The 22,066-nt window shown below is 37.8% G+C and overlaps 1 protein-coding gene across 1 annotated transcript in view; it reads left to right on the top strand.

The window, feature by feature from the left end:
* The first annotated feature begins 12,114 nt into the window (after positions 1-12,114).
* The window catches only part of LOC146005300 (uncharacterized), a 123,771-nt gene continuing 113,819 nt past the window's right edge, over positions 12,115-22,066 (top strand). The window contains exon 1 of the mRNA XM_083144431.1: positions 12,115-12,578. Coding sequence (XP_083000557.1) covers positions 12,132-12,578 — 447 coding nt within the window. The 5' untranslated portion in view covers positions 12,115-12,131. The remainder of the gene's footprint in view (positions 12,579-22,066) is intronic.

Raw genomic sequence — 22,066 nt, 5'->3', positions numbered from 1 at the left:
TGATGATTCGAAAAGCACTAGTGTGTGCTTTGGAAGTTCAAGTTTCGATTTTCCCCTTGTTTTGTAATCATGTATTTCCCTTCTGAATTTTAATTTCTGGAAAAGGTTTCTAGGTGTTTTGGTTTGTAAAAGATTATGAATAAAACAACACAGATGTAATTTTCGGCGTCTGGTCATGTTCAACATTTTGTTTGCGTTTAGGGTTGGGAGGATATGATCGTATTTTCTTATATGGTACACGAAACGGAAACATGAATTTTGGACTTTCTGGATTTGGGCCTGTCCATGGAAAGTGGTCCCCAGTGAGCTTATTTTTAACTAATGCAAAGTATAACATATCATATATCATTTTAAAGGTGGAAGTCTAATCTTTAAGAATATAACAACATTTTAAAGGTTTACTCTAAGAGGAAATGCCCAAAGTAATGTAAAATTGGTACATTTGAATAACAAATTTAAATATAAAATTGTGCAATTGGCAACATTGCATTATTTCATTAGTCTCTTGTTCTCCATGCTTGCAACTACTGTAATTGCTTCCTGTAACCCAACTGTGTATGTTTAAGTGAAGATACCAAGAATTTGAAGTTTCAGTAGGTGAGAACAACAAATTATAACTTTTAAGTTCTTACTGTAGCATCCGGCACCGAATAATTATTAAAGTTTTTACAACTCTTAGCATAATTTTTCAATGATGATGAATTATTGTATGCAAAGCAGATTCATGATGGTTAAGTCCATGGTGAAGTTAGATGTAGTCTGCTAATTATTTCTTGTGGTAGTTCTGGTAGTGCTGGATGCTACATTCCAAAGGTGCCGGATGCTACAAATGTAACCCGTAGCGTCCGGCACCTTGCTACAAACAGTGGCGGATTAAGCTTCCTCGCCGCCCCTAGGCACAAACTTAATGTGCCTCCCCACTTAACTTTGTTCGCTTCATGCTGCCTACCTAGTAAGACAAAAACTAGTTGCGGTCCACGCGAAAGCTGCACTCACTTATCAGCAGTGTTTATGTGTTTATTTTTTTTAAGACGGGCATTGTTAGAGATGCGACTTTCAAACAATCAGTCTTCTTTCCTGCCTGGCCATTAACAAACGCTTAGTGGAAGATCGAGTGGTATGTATTTACAAAGACAAACCAACGAAGGCTGGGCGGCTTGCATTGTCATTGTAAGCGATAAAGCCACAGCACGGGTTAAAAACAAATTGATTGGCGCGTGAAGGAGGCAGAGCAGACGAAACATTTCTTGATAACACATAAATCCGATACATTCTTTCGTATGAAGCGAAAGTGTTGCAAACCGTTGATTTGAAACATTGGTTTCATAGGTCTAAATTGTCACTGTGTACGTAAGACACTTTTTATTATTCTTGATATTCTGGAAGAAAGATTTGCCGCCCCAAAGAGTTGCCGCCCCTAGGCACGTGCCTAGTGGGCCTATTTGGTAATCCGCCACTGGCTACAAATACAACTAATAAGCCTCTGCACCTTTTTTGTAAATTGTTAGGCCTACTTTGCAATGTTTCTGTTTCAAGTAGTCCTATTGAATTGTTTTTTTTTAAATTTAGGTAGGCCTACATTGTTTGAAAATTATTTCCATGAAAAATATAAAAGGTTTCACTTGCATTACTTATGTAGGCCTAGATCTTTATTTGAACATGGATAAGCTAGTTTTGAAATATAACAGTAGGCCTAATGCATACTTTAAAATTTAACAAATCTTGGCCTACACAAAATAAAATAAACTTTCTTAAGTAACCTAACATAATACACTCAAAATTTGGGAGATTTCACATAAATATGACATAGGCTAAATTACTCTGGGGCCAGAATTGACTTTGTAGATCAGTTTTTCATTTCAGATTGCTATATTACATCATTTGTTTAGGCCTAAGTATGAATTTGTGCAATTTTGGGTATATTACACTTCTTTCACTACTTCTAAATGACATGCCACAGTTTCTGAGACGTGTATTCATTAAGAGAACACAAAGCAAAGCATTTGAACGTTTTAAAAAAGAAAGTGGTCATGGTTTAGTTGTTGTTCAGGTACATTTCTCTGAAAACTATACTGCACAATATCAAAATGTGATTCAAAGAGCACATTGGAATCAAACCCAGATCACACTTTTTATTGTTGTGACCTGGTGTGGAAGCAAATCATCATCTTACTGCATTGTCAGTGACAATTTAAAGCATGACAAGTATGCTGTGTATACGTTCTTGTGCTACATATGTGAAGAAGTGATTAAATCTGTGCCAGATGTAGAAAACATAATATTTTTTCAGATGGACCAGCATCACAGTTTAAGAGTAAATTTAACTTTCTTAATATATATATAACACTTTCGAAACAAAAATTTTCCCTCAATTTTTCATGGTATTTTTTTTGCAACAAGCCCCGGTAAAGGACCTGTAGATGGGGTAGGTGGTTTGATGAAAAGACAAGTGTGGAATGCTGTTAAGGGTGGTATGGTAGAAGTAGATGTCAACTCAGCAGAAAAATTTGCACTTTTGGCATCAAAAGTTTGCCCTAATATTTCTTGCATTTTAGTAACTGAAAAAACTATTGCGGACAATGAAGTGCAGTTAGATGAATGATACAGGCACATTTATACAGTACCAGCAACACAATCTTATCATGTAATTGAAGCATTATCCAACAGCACTATCCTTCTGAAAACACATGATCAGATAAGTAATGTGGATAAGTGGTCACTCACACAGGGAAAAGCCATAGAAGCAGTTAGGCATATATCACCAGAACTTAGTACAAATTCTGAAGTGGAAAATTTACAAAATGGTGACAAGGTATTTATGGGCCATGTTATACAAGTGCTTGCAAATGGGAATGTGGAGGTAGAATTTCTGAGGAAAAAATGTGGAAGAAATATCAACTTTGTGTTTCCTAGCACATATGACAGTGACACTGTTTCTAAACATATGATAATTCAAACATTCAAACACCCACTGAAATTAGAGGACAGTATTTTTTTGAAGACTTGCCTGAATGTTTGAATTTTCAGTAGCCTAAAACATTAGAAAGTGAGGCACCAAAATAATTAACATGTAGTACATGTCACAAGAACACGGGTTTTTGTTTAAGTGTATATCTAACGCAAAATATGTAACCAAAATTAATTATTTGTTTTTCTATTTCTCAAGTATAGCTTGTATATTTTTATTTTACACTGTAGTCTATGCATATATGTGTATACACATTTAGTAACGTTTGAATTAATAAAGGTATTGCACAATGTAGCGTCCGGCACTTTTATGTTATTCCGGCACTGACATATAAGTGACAATATATAAAAAACAGAAATGGTTTAAAGCACAAAAACAGGTTGAAGAACTTGTATACCACTATGTTCATATTTCTGTACAGCAATTATGTTTCTTGCATAAAAAGATTCACAGAAAAACTGCTCAAAGTTTAAAAGTAAGAAAAAACAAAATTCTCTGTGTAGCATCCAGCACTAAAATAAAATGATCTGTTTTACGTTGTATATTTGCTCAAATTTTAAATTCTAATATTCCAAAATGTTGCATATTTTACCCTCTGTTCAACCATATTACAATAAGGACAACTTTCAATATGGGTACTGAAAATATACAAAAAAGACGAGACATAAACACATGCGAATGTAGCGTCCGGCACCATGGACAGGCCCATTTTGGTTTTGTTTCGAACGGATAGATTTGGTCCGAAAATTACGTCGCAGTAGTCCAGTAAAGGAAAGATAAGTGATTGGATTAGTCTCATTTTAATCTCTGTTCTTAGGCATTCTTTAAAGCTGTACAGCGATCTTAGCACGGCGTAAGCTTTTTTAATTTGTTCTTGTACATGAATATCCCAGTTAAGGTGTTCATCGAAAATGACGCCTAGATTTTTCACATTTGTTGAATAAGGGATGATAGCTGTGTCTAGTTTGATGCATATCTCGTCAGGATTTATCAGAGAGAGACTATTTCGGGAACCAATAACAGAGAAAGTTGATTTTTGTGGGTTTATTTTTAGACCGTTACTTTTACACCAGGTATTTATCTCAAGTGCAGGCTGAATTGCCGGCCGAAGTTAATTTGAAAGTCCAAAAGAGAAGTCAGTTGTATGTCAAAAGTCTTTGTTGTCCTTTTCCACAGAATACTAGTCTCCCCTGTCCGTACCATAATAGAAATAAGAAGTTGTAAATTATCCCATCCCACAAGTCATTTCTGGTCCGCAGTTGCTAAGAGAAATGTGCACGATGTTCCACAAGATAACGTATTTACACACGCTGGGGATACCGTTCAACAATATGTTGAATGATATTCCTCATCGCGTCTCGTCGCTGCTTTCCATGCCTGTCAAACCACATAAACTCATCCAGATACTCCTCCAAAAAATGTCGCAAATTATCCCATTGCACATGCCAAACATAAAAAGAAAAAGAAAATGTTTAGAGGTGCGCCTGTGACATGAATCCAATGTGGAATCCCTGAAAAGCCGTATAGACGCAACGTACGTAAGGAACTTCAATATTAAAAAACTTAAGTTTCGTAGCCGTAGATGTTAAAAAAAGTACCTTCCGCGCTATTTAGAAACACCCTTTGTTACAAGAAACTTTTTTATTTGACGAAAAGCTATTTAGAAACACACTTTGTTACAAGAAACTTATTTATTTGACGAAAACATTTGAAATGTTCGCGAAATCCAGGGTGTAAAGATTTTGGCACCGAGCCATGAGACATTTTTTCATGTTTTCCTGAAAGAAAAACTAGACAAAACGGGACGGAAAAATGTACACATTTTAATATAAAAAGGATTTCGTCATAAATACGTATGTTTAAAAACTAGGGATTGACGATATTGGAAATTTGATATCGCGATATATCGTCAAGAATATATCATCACAGACGATACTATATTTTTTCCGTATCGTGATATCGGCGATATATATCGTCTCCTCGATATACAGGATGACTTGTAATTAGATGTATTCCCTGAAAGGGGTTAAAGTAGAGACAATTTGCAATAAATTGACCATATGATACCCCGTCCGAAAATTAGTAGTTTTCGAGATAATCGAATTTCAATTGTTTTTTAAAAAATGACAATTTTCCACATAAAAAGATGAATTGAGAAAAAACTGCTCATTGTATGGAACTTATTTCAGCGTTTTCTGATAGCTAACAAATAAGTGGTTCGATAAAAAAAGTTTTTTCCAAATAACAATCACATGTAAGTAACGGGTGGGTCTAAACATACAACTGATGATAAAAAAATGCACTCTTAGTTTACTTGGCAACGCATTAATAACAAAAATTGTATGACACGAAGCGTACAAATTACTTTAATTACTTCCTTGTGTCATCTTCTATCCAACAAGGTACAAATGTTGCTAACATTCACATTTGTGTACAAGAAATAATACTTCATTCATCTTCATGTGAATGGAATCAATGAACATTACAATTAAAGAACATTACACATCTTGCTGAAAGTGGGCACCTCCGTTACGAATGCAGGCACGCAGGTTTCTACGGACATTTGTTCTCTTTACTCGTGATGTGATGGTGTCCTTGATGTGTTGACCAGCTGTTAAGATCTTCTCCCTGAGTTCTTCTTGCGAGTTTACCGGTTCCTTGTAAACTAAGTCTCATACTTCAGTACTACAAAGCACGTAGTGCTGTTGTTTCTTAGAGTATGAGCAGGGGTGTAGATTTATAGATGCTAAAAACTTTTAAACGGCAGACAAATAGGCACCCAACATGATGAAAATAGACGTATGCACTTGATGGCACAAGTGATGACTTGATTGTTTTGGTATTTTATTATAGTTTTCTTATATTTGCGTCACTTTATTTACATTCGATTAATCGCAACGAATATGATGAATAGTAGCTAGATTGGTTGGTTGATTTAGCGTTTTAAGTCCACTTTATGCACAGTAAGGCTAATCGGGACTGGACCTACAGTTTAAAGTGGGATCCGAACCACTGTGCCATATGCCTCCACCGGATATCGAACCCGGGACCCCTTGATTACAAGGCGGCGACGCTACCACTTTGCTATCGGGGAGGCCTAATATAGTAGCTAGATGAAATTGATGATATGGAAAAGGCTTTATTCAAAGAAAATAATAATAATAAGAAGAAATGTGAATTTGAACATATTGCAGGGAAGAACTTGGAAATTGTGGATACAATTACTGCTTTTGCTTCATTGTTATCCTCCCCTTTTATTCCTACGATAATATCTAGTTCTCAAAAACTGATTTTAATCGCGGCGTTGAGGATGAATGATGATAAGATGAAAGGACAATCACGAAGGAACATTGAAAAGCAGTGGCGGCGCCAGGATTAATCATCTGGGGGCGCTGAGGGGCGCGGAATAAAATTTAGGGGGTGCGATGTTCAAAATAACGAAAGCATGAAATAGCCTATGCATGAATGTTTTAGCAGTGGCGCAACGACGAATTTTTGTCTAGGGTGCAAGTACCAGGATAAACGTGCCACTAATAATAACAATAATGCCATTATTATTATAGTAGTAGCAGTATCAAATACGTTATTATTCTCGTAAATCACGCAAAAAGGGGAGAATTCTGTTCTAAAGCATTTGTGTGTGTTTGTGTTTTACACACATGCACCATGGAGCGACGTAAAAAATAAGAAAATACATATGCAACAAGTTAACACTAAATTGTGTACGTATTCAGAGTTTCTTTAATACATATATATAACATATTATTTAAATACATTACATAATCAATTCATCCGCCTCACAACAAATCAACAGCAAAAATGATATAAATCTCTCAAATGTGCGCGCTCATTTTTATCGAAACAATTGTTCATGAATTTAGGACCAAACTGATTTGCAGCAACAGTCTGAAGTACACATTTGATCTTACTGCTCTCTCTGCTAATTTACAATGCATTACAAAAATAATGAATGGTATTCATTTCTCGCTTTGCTCGCAAGAAAATTTTTAGGTGCAAGTTATCGCAAACTGAAAACAATATTAAATTAATAGGGCGCCGCGTTCTCTCTTCTATAACGTTTTAATTTAGATTGTTCACCGTCCCTTAGCTACTGCTCTGAACTTTTAGGAATATACGAAATAAATTTTACGAAATGTATTTTTATTTGCGTAAAACTTGAAATCGAGGATGCCATTTGCCTATCTGTGTCCCACCCTGCAGGTGTGCTTGGCTGTCTGGAAGGAAAAATAATGAAATACATGAAAACTAATTCCACCTTGAGTATCATTTTCTCCTGCTACTCTTAGATTATGTTAGCCTTGCTTTTTTTTTTAAATATATTTTACTTCAATGTTTGCCCCAGCCCCCCCCCCCCCCCCCCGCGCCATAGAATTGATTTCCGACCAAGGTTGGGGGGAGGTAATGCTCCTCTGTTGTTGCGCCACTGGCTATCTTCCGTCTGCTCCAGATGCTGCGGTGTCAGGACAAAACGCGAAGTGCACAGCAACTTCATCTTTGTTAAAATCCCCTTCTGCAGCACTATCCCCATCAACGAACTGTAACATTTCTTCGCAAACTTTGGGAACAAGCAGGCGGACAATAAAACCGTTTAACAACAATGCCAAAAAAGAACTCACTGAGCTGTAGGTAAATATCGAAAAACACAAACAGGCTACTTAAAACAAAAGAAGAAACAATTCTTAACAACAATACTGACGAAAGAAAAGACAAAGGCCTGTGATCATTAATGAGACTGGTGACAGTACAGAAAAATATATGCGTCTTCTCTTTCAATGTTTGGCTGTTGCATACAATAACAGTGGCAGTCTCTACAATACCTAACATTCGGGCGCTCAATGTGGCTACGACATATGACACTGTAAGAGTTAATAGGTTTTGATTAGGGGGTGCTGAAGGGGGCGCGGAAGAAAATTAAGGGGTGCCCAAGCGCACCCCTTCGCGACTCCGAAGACCTTCGAATTCCTTAAACGAGAAGGGCCATAAAACCATTAGCGGCAGCTCCTGCGTTGCATCTGTTTTCGACAGGCAAGCAGTAGAAAAATGAGCACAAGTCTTGCCTTGGCGTTCATGGCGCGGGAAATTTGGGAGCAGTGTTTCAAACTGTAAGCAAAATTTACTGAAGAACAATTTTGAAATATTTGCCATCAAATTAAAATTTCCAGTAAAAACAGAAACATTTGCCGGGGACACGTGGACGTTTGCGAGGGCCAGTGCCCCCCGGCCCCCCTAACGACGTTCCTGGCAATTAGCCAATTTAATTCTTTACTGTGAAAAACAGTGAAGTAACAATTCAAGACTAACACTAGCTACAATCACTGAATTTCCACAAAGAAACAGGCTCGAAGTGTAGTTTATCAATTCTATGATTAAAATACTTTTTATAAATTATTCAGCTTACCTCTATTTCCATTACCCTCTTAATTGCGAGCCTTCAATGCTTTGTATGCAGTTTTCCATATTTGAGAATATCATAGCATGTTCCGGTTTGCATTTTCTTTATCTACAGGAACAGAAATAAAAATTAATTAACTAATATGGCAACTGGAAAACGAAGCGATAACACATCATCATTCAAGATTCTTCTTCTTCTTCTTCATGCCCCTCACCGCTTGTATGGTAGCAGTCCTGGGCAACGGTCTGAAAACATTGAGGGCTGGAAATTAAAACTTATTGCAGGTCATATTGAGGAAGTTGATTGGTAACACAGAGCGATTCTTGAGATGATAACAATGGTAATTTCCGATTGTTTCTGTTCAAGGAAGCCTCAGATATCGGGGTAATGTTCAATGAGTAGTATCTCGAACGTTGGAAAATTGGAATTACCAAGAGAAGTGAATTGGAACAAATATTTTATATTAAACTATGCCCTAAGTTAAAGGTACTACATATTCCAATAAATTTGACAGGTTGAGGGTAGATTTATAATTTTTGTTTTATTACTATAACTAGGATTGCCAGACGTATGGGTATTTAATAAATGAATTCAGTTTTTAATTATTTTATTTGGCTTTTCTGTCACTTTTGGCTAATCGCGAAGATGAGGATGAGTGATGATATGATGAAATTGATGGAGGGACACTCACAAGAACACTTTTGCCAAGGCCAGGATTCGAACCATTGGCGTTGTAGTGCGATGTGATAACCATGTCCCGGTTGCGTATTTACAAACCCTATAGTACTGCAGAACCTCCAGCGATATTTGGCTACTGATTGGCTGCCATTCCGGAAGTTGATGTAGCGTTCCTTCAAGTTAACGCTAGATGGCAGGGTTCAAATTAACAGTGTAGATTTCAGATATCCATCCCAACTAGATAAGAAACCCATTTACACTAAGGTTCATGTTTTAGCAAAATTATTTAAATTAATATTTTAGAAGACAGAAATCAGAACTCTTCTTGCAGTGAATGATTTTTCTATTTAAAGCCACATCAGTGCAAACATTGTAACTACCAATGACTATTGAGAAAATTATGTATATCCAACGTATAGCATTTTAAACATTATATTTTATTATATAAACGTATATTTCTTAACATAATTTAGACAATCTGATTACAAAATTTATTACTATACCATCACAAGCCTTATTTTTCCATACTTTTGCTGTAAATGAAGAAGCAAGGAACAATGGACAAGGAACATAAACACTTCCGGTGCACACAGCCAATAAGAAAGCGTTATATACCTCTGGTTCTGCAGCACTACAGGGTTTGTAAATACGCGTCCCGGTTGTTTTCTTTTCTTTTCCTTTCAAATGATAAATGTTTTTCATTCAATCTCTGTTCTGTTCCTTTCTTTGAAGCTAGCATCATTGATCGATTTGTTGAATTTTAAACTACAATGACGATACAGCTCTCGATCATATTGTTTCCAGCTCTTGATCAAAATGAACTAGTGTTTATTGTCGAAAATTCAGTGACATTCTTTAGTCCATTGGCAGTTTTTTTTTCTTTTGAGGAATCTGAAGTTATGTTGTTCACAGATAAAAAATGTAATCGGTGGTCATTTTATGTACGGTTTGTATTTAACACTTTGGTTTTCCATAGTTCATTGCCGCTTTATTTTTAAAAAACATTGATTATCTTAAAATTTCTGAAGAGGATGCAGTCCCATCAGCTCTCCCCCTACCTTTGTCAATGCTTTAGTCACACAAATAATACTATGAGTGATGTTACAATAATTAGTTCTCAGCTATTTTAATTTTCAAGTTCGTCCCGTCGATACATTATATGAAAATGTAATCCTCAGGAAAAATGTGAAGACCTTAACCATAACAACTGTGAAGAGAGAGAGAGAGATGTAAGTATATACCTAATTATGTAAGCCTCATTTTAATATTCTTCTATTATTTGAGACGAGATGGAGAATGAGGTCCTTCCCCTTCATTCATGAGAAGCTGTGCCAAGTCTCGTGCCGACACATTGAGTGGTCGAGTCTCGTTATCGGTCTCGAGCTTCACTCTGTCACTTTCATCTAACCATCACTCATTCTTACGGTCGCGATTAGTCTGCTGAGACAGAAAAGTAACGCAAAAGAAGAAGAATACAACATACAATCGTCGTGAGTACGATTCTTGTGTATTGTATGCGGTTGAAATATCAATAATTTATATCATAAAGGTGTCACGTCAAGCTATACAATTAATGAAAACAGTTAATGAGTTATAGTCGCTGAAAAAGGTAATTGTTTCTAATAGCATTGCGCGGGGCGATTTTTTTTTACCGGGATGGGGTCGGGACACATCCGCTATTTCCCAACGAAGTAAGGAAATTTTCGAGACAGTGTATCTTTGAAAGTTCTCGATACTGAAAAATCTCGAATTCTACACACTATTTCCTATTTACTGAAGTGATTGTTTTTTCCATTTCAAGAATAAAATTCGCCATTTCCAAAAATAATTCCGACACTTACAATGCAGTAAACCGAAAGTTAATAACTTTCAAGACACGATCACTCGAAATTTTCTGAGTGTTCAGAATTCCTAAAAATCGGGAAATGATTTCTCGATGTCGGAATCGGCACGAGCAATTTTTGCCTTGGTCCTAGAACCGACGTTTCGGGACCCTGCGCACCAGTAGCTAGTGCGTATGGTCACGCAACAGACTTTGAAGCTATGCAACTTACATTGGGTATTAAATTTGTCTATGTGGATATTTTTTAAACATTAAAGAAGAAAATTATGCTCTGCATGACTGTTCAGTATGCGGAAAGTGTAAAAACGTTTTTGTATAAGGTAATGGATAAAAGACGGCTGTGAAGTCGCTTGCAAAACTTTTCGATATATATCGATGTTCTGGGTATTAATCGAATTGATAAAAAATGATATTTTTTTTCTACGTACAGTATTTGTGCATCACAAACTATTTATGGACTTAATAATAAAAAAGTCTTTGCTTTCAAAATTACGAGATGTACTGGCAACAATGATCGTGTCAGAGGCTAGTACCAGGTGGGCCCGATATCTGGCTATGGCACCATGTCATTCAATCAATGCCCAGATGAAAGAAAAGATTTGAAATTTATCGTACAAAAAGATCCCAGATATTAATGTATTCCGGTACCAGTTTTCCGGTTCGGGATCATCCGAGTACCAGAGCTCTTTCTGGATCACTCGGCTACCCGATTTTGGTTTTGGATCATCCGGGTTCCTGATTTTCGGTTCCAGGTCAATCGGGTACCCGATCTCGCTTCCGGATTATCTGGGTACCTAATTTTCGGTTCCGGGTATTGCCTTCTCACTGGATCCGGATATTTTCGGAACGGGTAACTTGGATTCAATAATTTCTGGCAAGTCGCTAATTTGAAACATTTACTAACATGTTGACTTGAATCTGACTTACCTCTATTACAAACTGCCCAATGTGGTAGTATAGCGCGTAGCGTACGTACTCAGTCCGCGAGGACAATTCGGCGTGCCGGTTGGATGAGAGAGACGAGGGCCGTTCGTGGGGGAGAAAGCAAAAACGAAGATGCTGGATTCATTGACAGAGCAGTTCCGCAGTATCCCGCCAGTGGCGCATCGATCGCTCGGCGCCTGCGTCCAAACTACCGTACGTTGATTTGCGCGTGTTGACTGTGTTGTGAGGAAGGTCCGAGACATCATCTCCCGTTACGTAAAGAGAGGGAAAAAAAAGAGTGAAAAATGAGGGCTGCGGATTGTGCCCTGGCTATGTCAATGGGTGACAGGGGAACCAGCACCCCATTCCAAATCTCGTCGCTGGACTACGAAGACAACTGGAGGAACGCCCTGAAAAAGTGCCGGGAAAAACGACTCCAGTGGGATAGCAGCATCGACATCCCGCCGGGGGACGAAAACTCGACGCTGCTCATGAAACGCGGGAACGGTACAGGTAGCGAAACGGGGCCCGCGATTCCTGCGTCCGGGAGCAGATGGCCCAGCCGGAAACGCGAAGAAGCCCAAGCCTTGCTCAACTTGCAACGTAGAATTGCCGTGAGCCGTGCCTTCAGGGCTGGGCTTCGATCCCCTCAGGCCCCCGGAGCAGAGAGCGGCGACGAACAGCAGCCGAGTACATCGTCAATCAGCACAAATCCAGAGCAAGTGGACAACAGGCCTCACCTTTTGAAAAGAGTAAGTCTTCCTTCTGTTCACCTTTCGTTGTTTTTCAGTCTACTTCCTTGATTGATAGAAATTAACAGTGAGGGTGCGTCGCCACTTAGGTTACTTGCGCCCTTCACATTATACGACGCCCAGGCCCCTAACCGTAACTAAAGTAAGGATGGACGATATCGGAAATTTGATATCGTGATATATCGTCAAGAAAATATCGTCACAGCCACAGACGATATAATACGATATTTTTTTCCGTATCGTGATATCGGCGATATATCGCCGACACGATATATATCGTCAAAATTTCGTGACGGTATATCGTCTAGACATTTTTTTTCAATATCACGATATATCGTCTGGACGATACTTGTATATCGCCCAACACTAAACTAAAGCCAGCACGTGTCTCTCTGAGGACTAGAATCTTTTTACCCATATTAAAACTGGCGATGGCCAAATTTGGAAAACAATGTCCGGATATCGGATATTCTAATATCAGGATATTCAGATTAACCGGATATCCATACTATCCGGACATCTGAAACTAATTGATATCCGGATATCCGTTATTCGGATATTGTGGCCACCCCTAGTTAAAATCTGAGACTTGCCACTCATCCTCACCGTCGCGATTAGTCAAAAGTGGCAGAAAAGCGGGGCTAAATAACAAAAATCAAATCAAAAACTTTTTCAGACATACCAAGCGTATATCTACCTGTTTGTTCATTTATAATTCACTTAATTTGTTGACAGCAATTGCGAACTAAACCCATTAGTGAAAATCATGAGCTCGCACTGCGTGGTTGCATATTTATCAGGATAAAAGTAAATATTTTTAGAGTGTCCGTAGCGTCGAAACGGGCGTCAAGCGGTAATATGTTACAAGTAAAAGTTATTTCCCTTAATGTCCTCTATAGGGGCATTCCACGAAAGGTGACCCTACTCCACGTTAATAGCAAAATGAATTAACATGGAAATTATTATTGTTTTTAATTGCATTAAGGTTTAGTTGTTTCGAATGCACATAATTTGAACATTTCACCAATAAAAGTTACTAGATTCTGCAGCCTATATGCTTCACATACAAATGAAATCCAGATTGGCTACATTTTTAAAGCGTCACACACGTAACGTACTTTAGTTAATACTTTTCATGCATTCAGCCTATGCCATCATACTCAAGTTTTATTCATTTGTTAGCAGACACCACAAAGGACTTCATACTTCTATGAAATCAGTTCATTATGAATATTTTAATCCTATCTCATGTCTAGAACCTTAAATTGTATGTGTAAAATGTCACACACGTGACGCTGGAGGAATGCCCCTATACGGTGCGAAAGTTTGTGCCTTTGCACGCTCTGTACTGTTCGAAACTTACCCTTCGAGATGAGACACTGCCAAGTTTTATCTTGTTACACCTCGATGACACTTCGAATTTCCAGTTCTTGCAAAGAAACGTCTCCAACATCTCCATGCCAGAGTTCGAACCTGGAACCTCTGTTTCGTATAGCGTTACGCTGACAACATAGTTTTTGTTGTTTTCAGTTAAATACGATACATTTATGATGTTCTTCTGTACAGGTTTATAACATAACATGGTAGAATTCTTGAACATAACTAAGTCGTCTTAACTTCACAATGAAAAAAACATGTAACAATAACAATAAAATACATGAAGTTCTCAAATGTATTTGTGCGGAGAATTTCCATGTAAGCAGTCAAAAATTTACATATAGTATCTAAAAACTGCCAATCTGAAGAACATATTTTCCATAATTTATAAAGTTGTGGTGTTACAGTTCGAGTTTTCTTCATAAAGCAAGATTCAACCGGAAAAGGTAAAAAGTTTGATATAATTTAATTGTATAATATTTACAGACAAACGTTATCTTAAAAAATATTAGAAAAATATTACGGAACAAAACAATAGACAATGGTATAGAAAGGAGAGAAGAAACAATTGAAATCGACCCAATATTCTTCTTGTTTAAAATTAACTAAATAATACAAATGTAAGATCGTAAATTGACCTTGCAGAGTCGTTTTTAAATATTCCTCTCCCTTCGAAAAACTGCTATGATATTCCAATTTCTGAAAAAAATATATTTAGGATTCCTTTTAATGCTTTTAATAAAATTATCGTGCTGATTGCTTTGCTGGATAACAACCGTCTGCGTATAGATTCTTCCTGTAGCTATGATATTGCATTCGTAATGTGCATCTTGAGATCCGAAATAACCTGGATGGTCAGTATGAATTTCATGAACAGTTTGAAATAGTTTCTTGCCTATTTTCGATATATATTTACATATATGATTTTTTTTGGGAACATATCAACAAAATTCCGTTCACTTGTCATTATGTTCGCTGTATTAACCAAGAGCAGACTAGCACGCCAAGTTTTAAATCTGTATATAAGGAGCATCATTAACGGATAGTTCCATTTTCAAAAGAGATGGAACGAGCCTGCAGCATTGCGGACGTTCTGGGTGGCCTCAGTAATAGATGATTGATTTATTCACCCCCATGATTTTTGCTAGAGACTGTATATTATGTGAAACTCGCAGCTACTTCAAGATAGAATCATGAATCCACGGAACGAAAAGTCATGCATGTCGTTGGTAACTGAACACTGGTCGCCCAAGAATACATACGATGTCAAGTGCTCAGTTTTCAAGTTTTCGCCAGATGGAAATACATACAATTTATCAAACATCGTCAAGGGACAGATGTTTGCATGATAGTCAAAGATGTGAAACATTCGTTTCCATCGAATTTCACGGTTTAGTTTCGCAAGAATTCTTTTATGGCCCTGACTTGGTCATGCAATCGTGGTCGAAGGTTGTTTCTTCTCTTCTCTTCTATCATAGTCCTTCTCAAAAAAATGTTTCGGTGAGAAAATCCTTTCATGGGATAGGGTTAATTATTAGCGACGCCAACATATTTTAATGGAGGGGGAGGGGGCAAATGGAAAATTATATTAAATTATTTTGTAAAAATAATAGTTATTGACATTTTATGTACATACATCTACAGACTCGGACGCATCTGGTTTGTAACGCGCATATTTATTTATTTATTTATTTATTTAATTGATACACAACAGGCGCATGCCCAATTACAGTGTTCAATATGGGATGACACCATTACATAAACAAGAACATAACTAAGAAAATTAACAAGAAATATGAATGACGCAATATACATTTTACTTTTAAGAACAATTGTGAGAAATTAACTATTAGATTATAGAAGGAAAGGGAACACAGAGACAAAACAATAATAAATGACGCTAAACTGTTGGATATAACCTTACAAGCTGAATGAAAACCAAAATTCAATGAACAAAACAAAAAAAAAACATACAGAAATTCAGCGAATAGATCTAATGTTACAATTACATTTAAATAGGTCTACGCTTGTATTATTCTCAGAAACTGAATTAAATAACTTGCACATTCTCCTCATGGGTTCAGCTTCGGTCATTTTGGTTCTTCCAAGGGGGATTTGAAAGAGATCAGTTCTGGGCCTTAACATTCATATTGAGAGAGCATTGATTGAGTTGGTGTTTTTAAGTTCACTTTATACACAGTATGGCTAATCGGGACTGGACCTACAGTTTAAAGTGGGATTCGAGCCACTATGTGCCTCTACCGGGAATCGAACCCGGGACCCCTTGAATTACAAGACGATGACGCTACCACTGCGCCATCGGGGCGGTCCTGAAAGAGCATTGAAGTAAACCCTCGATGTCTAGCCGCCAAGCGCCTTGCGTATAGTACACAACCTAACTAACATTGCAATTCTGCGGCTTGTATAACATTCGTGGATAGATTGAGCAGTGATTCCAGAGAGAAATACGAGATTAATATTATCGGACGTAATGTCTCGTGTTCTCGGCATGAACTAATACTCGGTCCAAGTTATGTGTGTGTATTTAATGCTGGTTAGAAGCGAACCTGACGAATTTGCTTTATATTTATAGAAACTTTGTAAACCACCAAGTAATGACTTATGCTATAAGAGGAGTCTTTCGCTTCGGTTGTGTTTTTGCTGTTGGTATGTGGGACTCGCATATGAAAAAGTGGCGAGGTATCATGATTATGAACAGAAAAGAACTTCTCAAATCTGAAACTTAACGTAAAGAGCAAGTTTGTGTTTCTGAAGATTGGATAACACAGACATCGTTAATGTAATATGTATAGATGTAATAAATGTAATGCATAGATGCAATAAATGCAGATGAAGCGTTTCCAAATTGCTCACCTGGAGATCGTAACGGTGAAGAAAATACCATATTTGAAGAGTAATATTAATTTATTAATTTTTCGGCACGTTGATGCAATATATGAAAATATCCAAAAATGGTACTCTAGGAACACCCTTTCTCAGTGATCAGGTGAAATTTGAAAAAAATCTGTCAACTGATCCTCGAGATAATCGTGACCAAAGTTACCTCGTAAGCTTACACAGGCTTGACGAGGTAAATGCTCAAAGTTTCGCCATGGTAAGAGTTTTTACCGCTGCTGAGTTGTAGTATGTGCTTTCAGTTGAGCGCCTGTCAACTCGCCGGTTCGCTGATAACACAAAGCCCCATGCTGAATCAATAACTGCGGAAGACTACAAAAATTGAAGAATACTTTGTTGGTTGGTTGGTTGATTTGTTGTTTTAAGTCCACTTTATGCACAGTAAGGCTAATTGGGACTGGACCTACAGTTTAAAGTGGGATCCGAACCACTTGTGCCTCCACCGGGTATCGAACCCGGGACCGCTTGATTAGAAGGCGACGACGCTACCACTGCGCCATCGGGGAGGCCCGAAGAATACTTTGTGAATTTGAAAATTGTAAATTCTTATTGAAATTAAACCAACTTTGAATTATCTTATTTCTAACTGTTACAGCAATAATACTGAGCCCATCCCCACGGACCACGGAACCTGCGAGCGCTAATCGACGCCACTGATTACTTCTTTATCGAAAACTGTTTGCATGAAATATTCAATTCACAAGAAATACTTATTTTCCGAGACTTCTACAGCATTGAAGAATTTGCTTCAACTACTTTATTTGTATCTGTGTACGCTATACTCAATACAACTTAGATTAAAATTCTCCGAGCATATAGCACCGTGCCATGAAGGCGCATTTAGGGGATGAGGTGGTAGTACCCACACATTATCGATCTCGGACATTTTGGAGCTTTATGCAGATACAAAACCGTAAAAGTTACGACCTTAGAATCGAACCTGGGTCTTCCGCGTGGCAGTCAGACGCCCTACCTACTACACCAACGCGGCTCTTAGATTTCAAATAACCAGAAATAAATATGTGAAAAAAGTAACACTAGATAGCGCATTTCCTGTGGCATTTTATGTGCATAACACTTTGGTAGAAACAAAATGTGTTTGACTGTCTAAAAGAATACTCCCTCTGTCCCATAATTATAGTCCGGTATGACAAAATGGTAACTTTTTATTTATGTACTTTTGGGTACTTGATCGGCCAATTTGTACTGATCCTTGAGTAATTACGTTGTATGACTCATTCCCATGTTTCATTTTCTTCTTCTGTATACACAAATGTCACAGTTTGAATATCGGACAAGTATTTTGTGACAACAAACAAAAATGTACCAGACAATAATTATGGAACAGAGGGAGTAATAAAATATAATCGCTTCTCATTTTTTTTTCAATTTGCAAATCAAAATGTGAATTACATTAAACAAATTCTGAATAGTCTATGCTACTAACGAAACATATATTGCATAATAGACTTAAATAGTTACTCTCAAGAAGTTTATTGTCAATTAGTAGCAATTGCAATTTCAAAATGCATGAAGATGATAATGATTATATAATACAGTTGTATGCACCATAAATATATTTTTCAAAATTGAATCATTAAAATTACGTAAATTATATATGGGAACTATGTAAGGACGTTAATACTTAAAAAAAAAAACTATCGTAGTTAATGTTTTTACGGTAGTTTGACGTCAGCGGAAATTGAAGTCTTACTCTCATTGAAAATAAAAAAAAAGTTTAACTCAATCTTTTTCCTTCATTGAGTTAAACTTTATAACCACGTAAACAAAGGGACAGAAAATCTCAACTTCAATTAGGACCTACCAATTTCAAATCTCCACCCACAATCGCGTGGCAAATTTGTAACCTTCCTCGAATCGCTCTACGAAGTGCGTTTCCTCCCTTGCACAGAACAGGCATAAATCTTCCGTTCATTGCCAACACTTTAATTATTAAATCCTCACAACTCCGTCAAGCAGCTTTTAAAATATGCTTAATCTCGTCAACACTTCCTTTCTTCACGTTCGTGCGCGATATCATTCCACACACGCAACCACTCTTGTTTGCTCTGAGACTTATAGTTTCGATTGAGATCATACGTGAAACCAGCGTTTATACAAACACACAAAGTTGACCAAAGCAGGCCTTGGCTGAATGGCCACTGCAACAGACCAAACTTACATTTTTCAGTTCATAATTTATCAGTTGTGCGAGGCAAGTATACATATACAGTTGAATCAATAAAAGGCAGAAAAACACCATTGGTTAACTTAGCAACATGGCAAAGCCTCTATCCATTCAAGTGGATTTGGTTTATTTTACTTTAATTTTCTGCAACTTTGGCCAGGGGTGCCCATCACCCCCATGGCCAATGGCGCATCCCCCCCAAAATCATGTCATGCGTCCCCCTAAATCATATCATATGTCCATCCCAAATCATATAATTCGCGCCCTCGAACTATAGGCTATCGTAATCCCTACAAAGTGTTTACGTGACTACCGAAAGTAACCTTTTCTTAGATTTTTGTTCCAAATGGTGCACCTGCTTTAAATTAAGCAGTAGCTATACCAACACTAAGCATTATATTTTAAGAAGTGATGTTTTTCATGAATATCGAGAATATCGCGTAAGTCTTGTAATGCAGCTATAGTATAAAAATTTACATTCACCTCAGTAAAGCGCCAAAGACGCATTCTCGCAACACCTTACTGCGAGTGAAGCGAGCAAGAAAATTTTTCATCCATTTCCTTGAAGGCTTTCAAAAGTATTACTTTAATGGTGTGTCAATACTTTCGGGGTGTAAGTGGTACCTTCCACGTAGGCGCCCAATAGTCAACCTCACTTCCACACGGTACACCCTGGACTGCATTTGCCAGACGAACGAGGCTCTGGCGACTGGCACTATGGCCAGTATAATTTTGTGTGTTGTGTCCTGTTTTTTGTCCGTGTGTGTGCTGAGCGGCCCTTTACAGCCTCAGCTTTTAAGTAAGGTAAGAATATTTTAGTTTTCAGACACGGTTTTATTTTTGTTATGATAAGAGGCTGGATCCCGCATAGTGTGACGGGTGCAAAATAGCCTTAGTGCTGACGCACCCAAAATTTTACATTCAATTTCAAATTCAAATGTCAATACTTTCTTAGGATCCCCAGATATTTAGTATTTTCGAACTTTTCTTTTCGCACGTTCGGGGTCGAAAACGTGTGGATACCATATCGCTAAATACAGTCTCCAAAATTTAATGTTCGAACTCTCTCTCCACTACAGAAATCTCTTCACAATTTAAGATTTAACACTTTATCAAGAACTTCATATCTCTCCATTTATATTTAATACTCAATTCTACCACCAAAATTTCCATGCCATTACCTAAGACCTAGAGTTGGATACTGTCTACTCCAACGTTTAATTCAGAATCCCCTCCAGAACCCACGTGTCAATTAATGCGTAATATACATATAAGAGTTGGATATTTCTCGCAACCTTCGATAATGCTCTTAAACACTTTCTTTTCTTTATCTAATTGATTAAATATGGTGCATTTAAGGTGTAAAATTTTTATTTTGGAAAAATATATTAATGTTGAATTTTACGTTACTTCAACGGAAAAAATCCCCCCCCAAATCTCGATGGCGCAGCCTGCGCCATAATCCCCCCCCCCCTGTGGACGGACACCTCTGACTTTGGCTAATCCCAAACATGAGGATTAGTGATGATATTTGAAATAAATGAAGGGACACAAAGAACACATATGCTCAGTCCGGAATTCGAACTCTGTAATGCCTGGAGTCGTAGTGCGCTGTGCTATTCCGTCGGACCCCCCCCCCCCCCCACACACAAACCCTAGGGAAGCCCAACGAATAACGCACGCCCTCTTTCGTGCGTTGCATCTGCTCGCGCATTCGTCAAAAAAATGAGCAAGTTTGCCAATTCATAATAAATAAGGTTGTCAACTACTAAGAAATGAAATGAAGTTACCAACTCCTAAAAAATCAGGTTGCCAACTCCTGAAGCATCATCGTCTTCTTACCCAGTGGAGGCACATAGTGGTTTGGATTCCATTCTAAACTGTATATTCAATTTCGATTAGCCTATATATATATATATAAAGTAGACAATATAAAACTTAATCACCTTCTTCTTATTGAAATGACCAAATTAATGTACAGTTTCTGATCTATCTGTATTTTGGTCTCTGAGCCTTGGCTTCGCAGATCACCTAGAATAATACGCCCCTAGGATATAGATCCACCGAAGGATTTGAACCCCTTGCATGGGAGCAGTGGCGCTAGTGTCGCTACGCTAAGTCACGGGGAAACCGTAGTTCGCATATTTTCCGAGGTTTCAGAAAGCTTATCGCTATACTATACAAGTGTTCCGTTTTGGGTGAGAAAAGTATGGTTACCCTGTATTGTCGTACTGTTGGATCTCACTTATATTTTACACGCATTTTGCGAGAAGGGAGTAGTCATTTTCTAACTTGTCTCCTCTAGTTGGATAGCGTCTGGCGTTCGTCAGGGTTACCTGTGAAAGTTCCTTGCTCTCGACCAACGTTGCGCTAGAGTCCCTCGCGAGATTATCCACGCCCGTCTCTAGCTACGAAATGACGGAGGCCGATGCACGAACACGGGAGGGGGGATGGGGGGAAAGGGGGATCGATGTTACGACCAGCGCAAACCTCCTATCGCTGTTTTACGTTGCTATTTAAAGCCGGGAACTGCGTTGGAATTGCAAATCACAGTCATGCGATTCCCCTACGAGACCTGCAACACACAACACGCCGTTCTATCTGTAGCGGATGTTGATGTTAATGTGAAGAATGGCGTGACGCGTGGTTAAGACAGGGGACCGGCAAAATACAGTTTGTTCTCTGGACTCGCACATATGACTAGGAAAACTTTATCATTCTTATGCCTTACTGAAACATACTATAAAATTTATACTCCTTGCTTAACCAAATAATGGAGTCAATTTCTTACATACCAAGCAAGTTTATCTTTCATGCAATGATAAAGAGTGCATAAATTAACGTTTATTTCAATGTTTTCGTAACAGATATCTTCTCACCGTTCACTTTTTCCTCAAAGAACAGGTAAAATGTAACGGTAAAGCAACGCCCTCTTCAGTAGCGTACCCAGGATTTTCGAAAGGAGGGGGGATATATATATATATATATATATATATATATATATATA

The sequence above is a fragment of the Lepisma saccharinum genome, chromosome 23 (genome assembly GCF_977018435.1).
Source record: "Lepisma saccharinum chromosome 23, izLepSacc3.1, whole genome shotgun sequence".
NCBI classification, from domain to species: domain Eukaryota; kingdom Metazoa; phylum Arthropoda; class Insecta; order Zygentoma; family Lepismatidae; genus Lepisma; species Lepisma saccharinum.
Note: the sequence above shows the minus strand (reverse complement) of the source record. Positions and strands in the feature narration are given on the sequence as shown.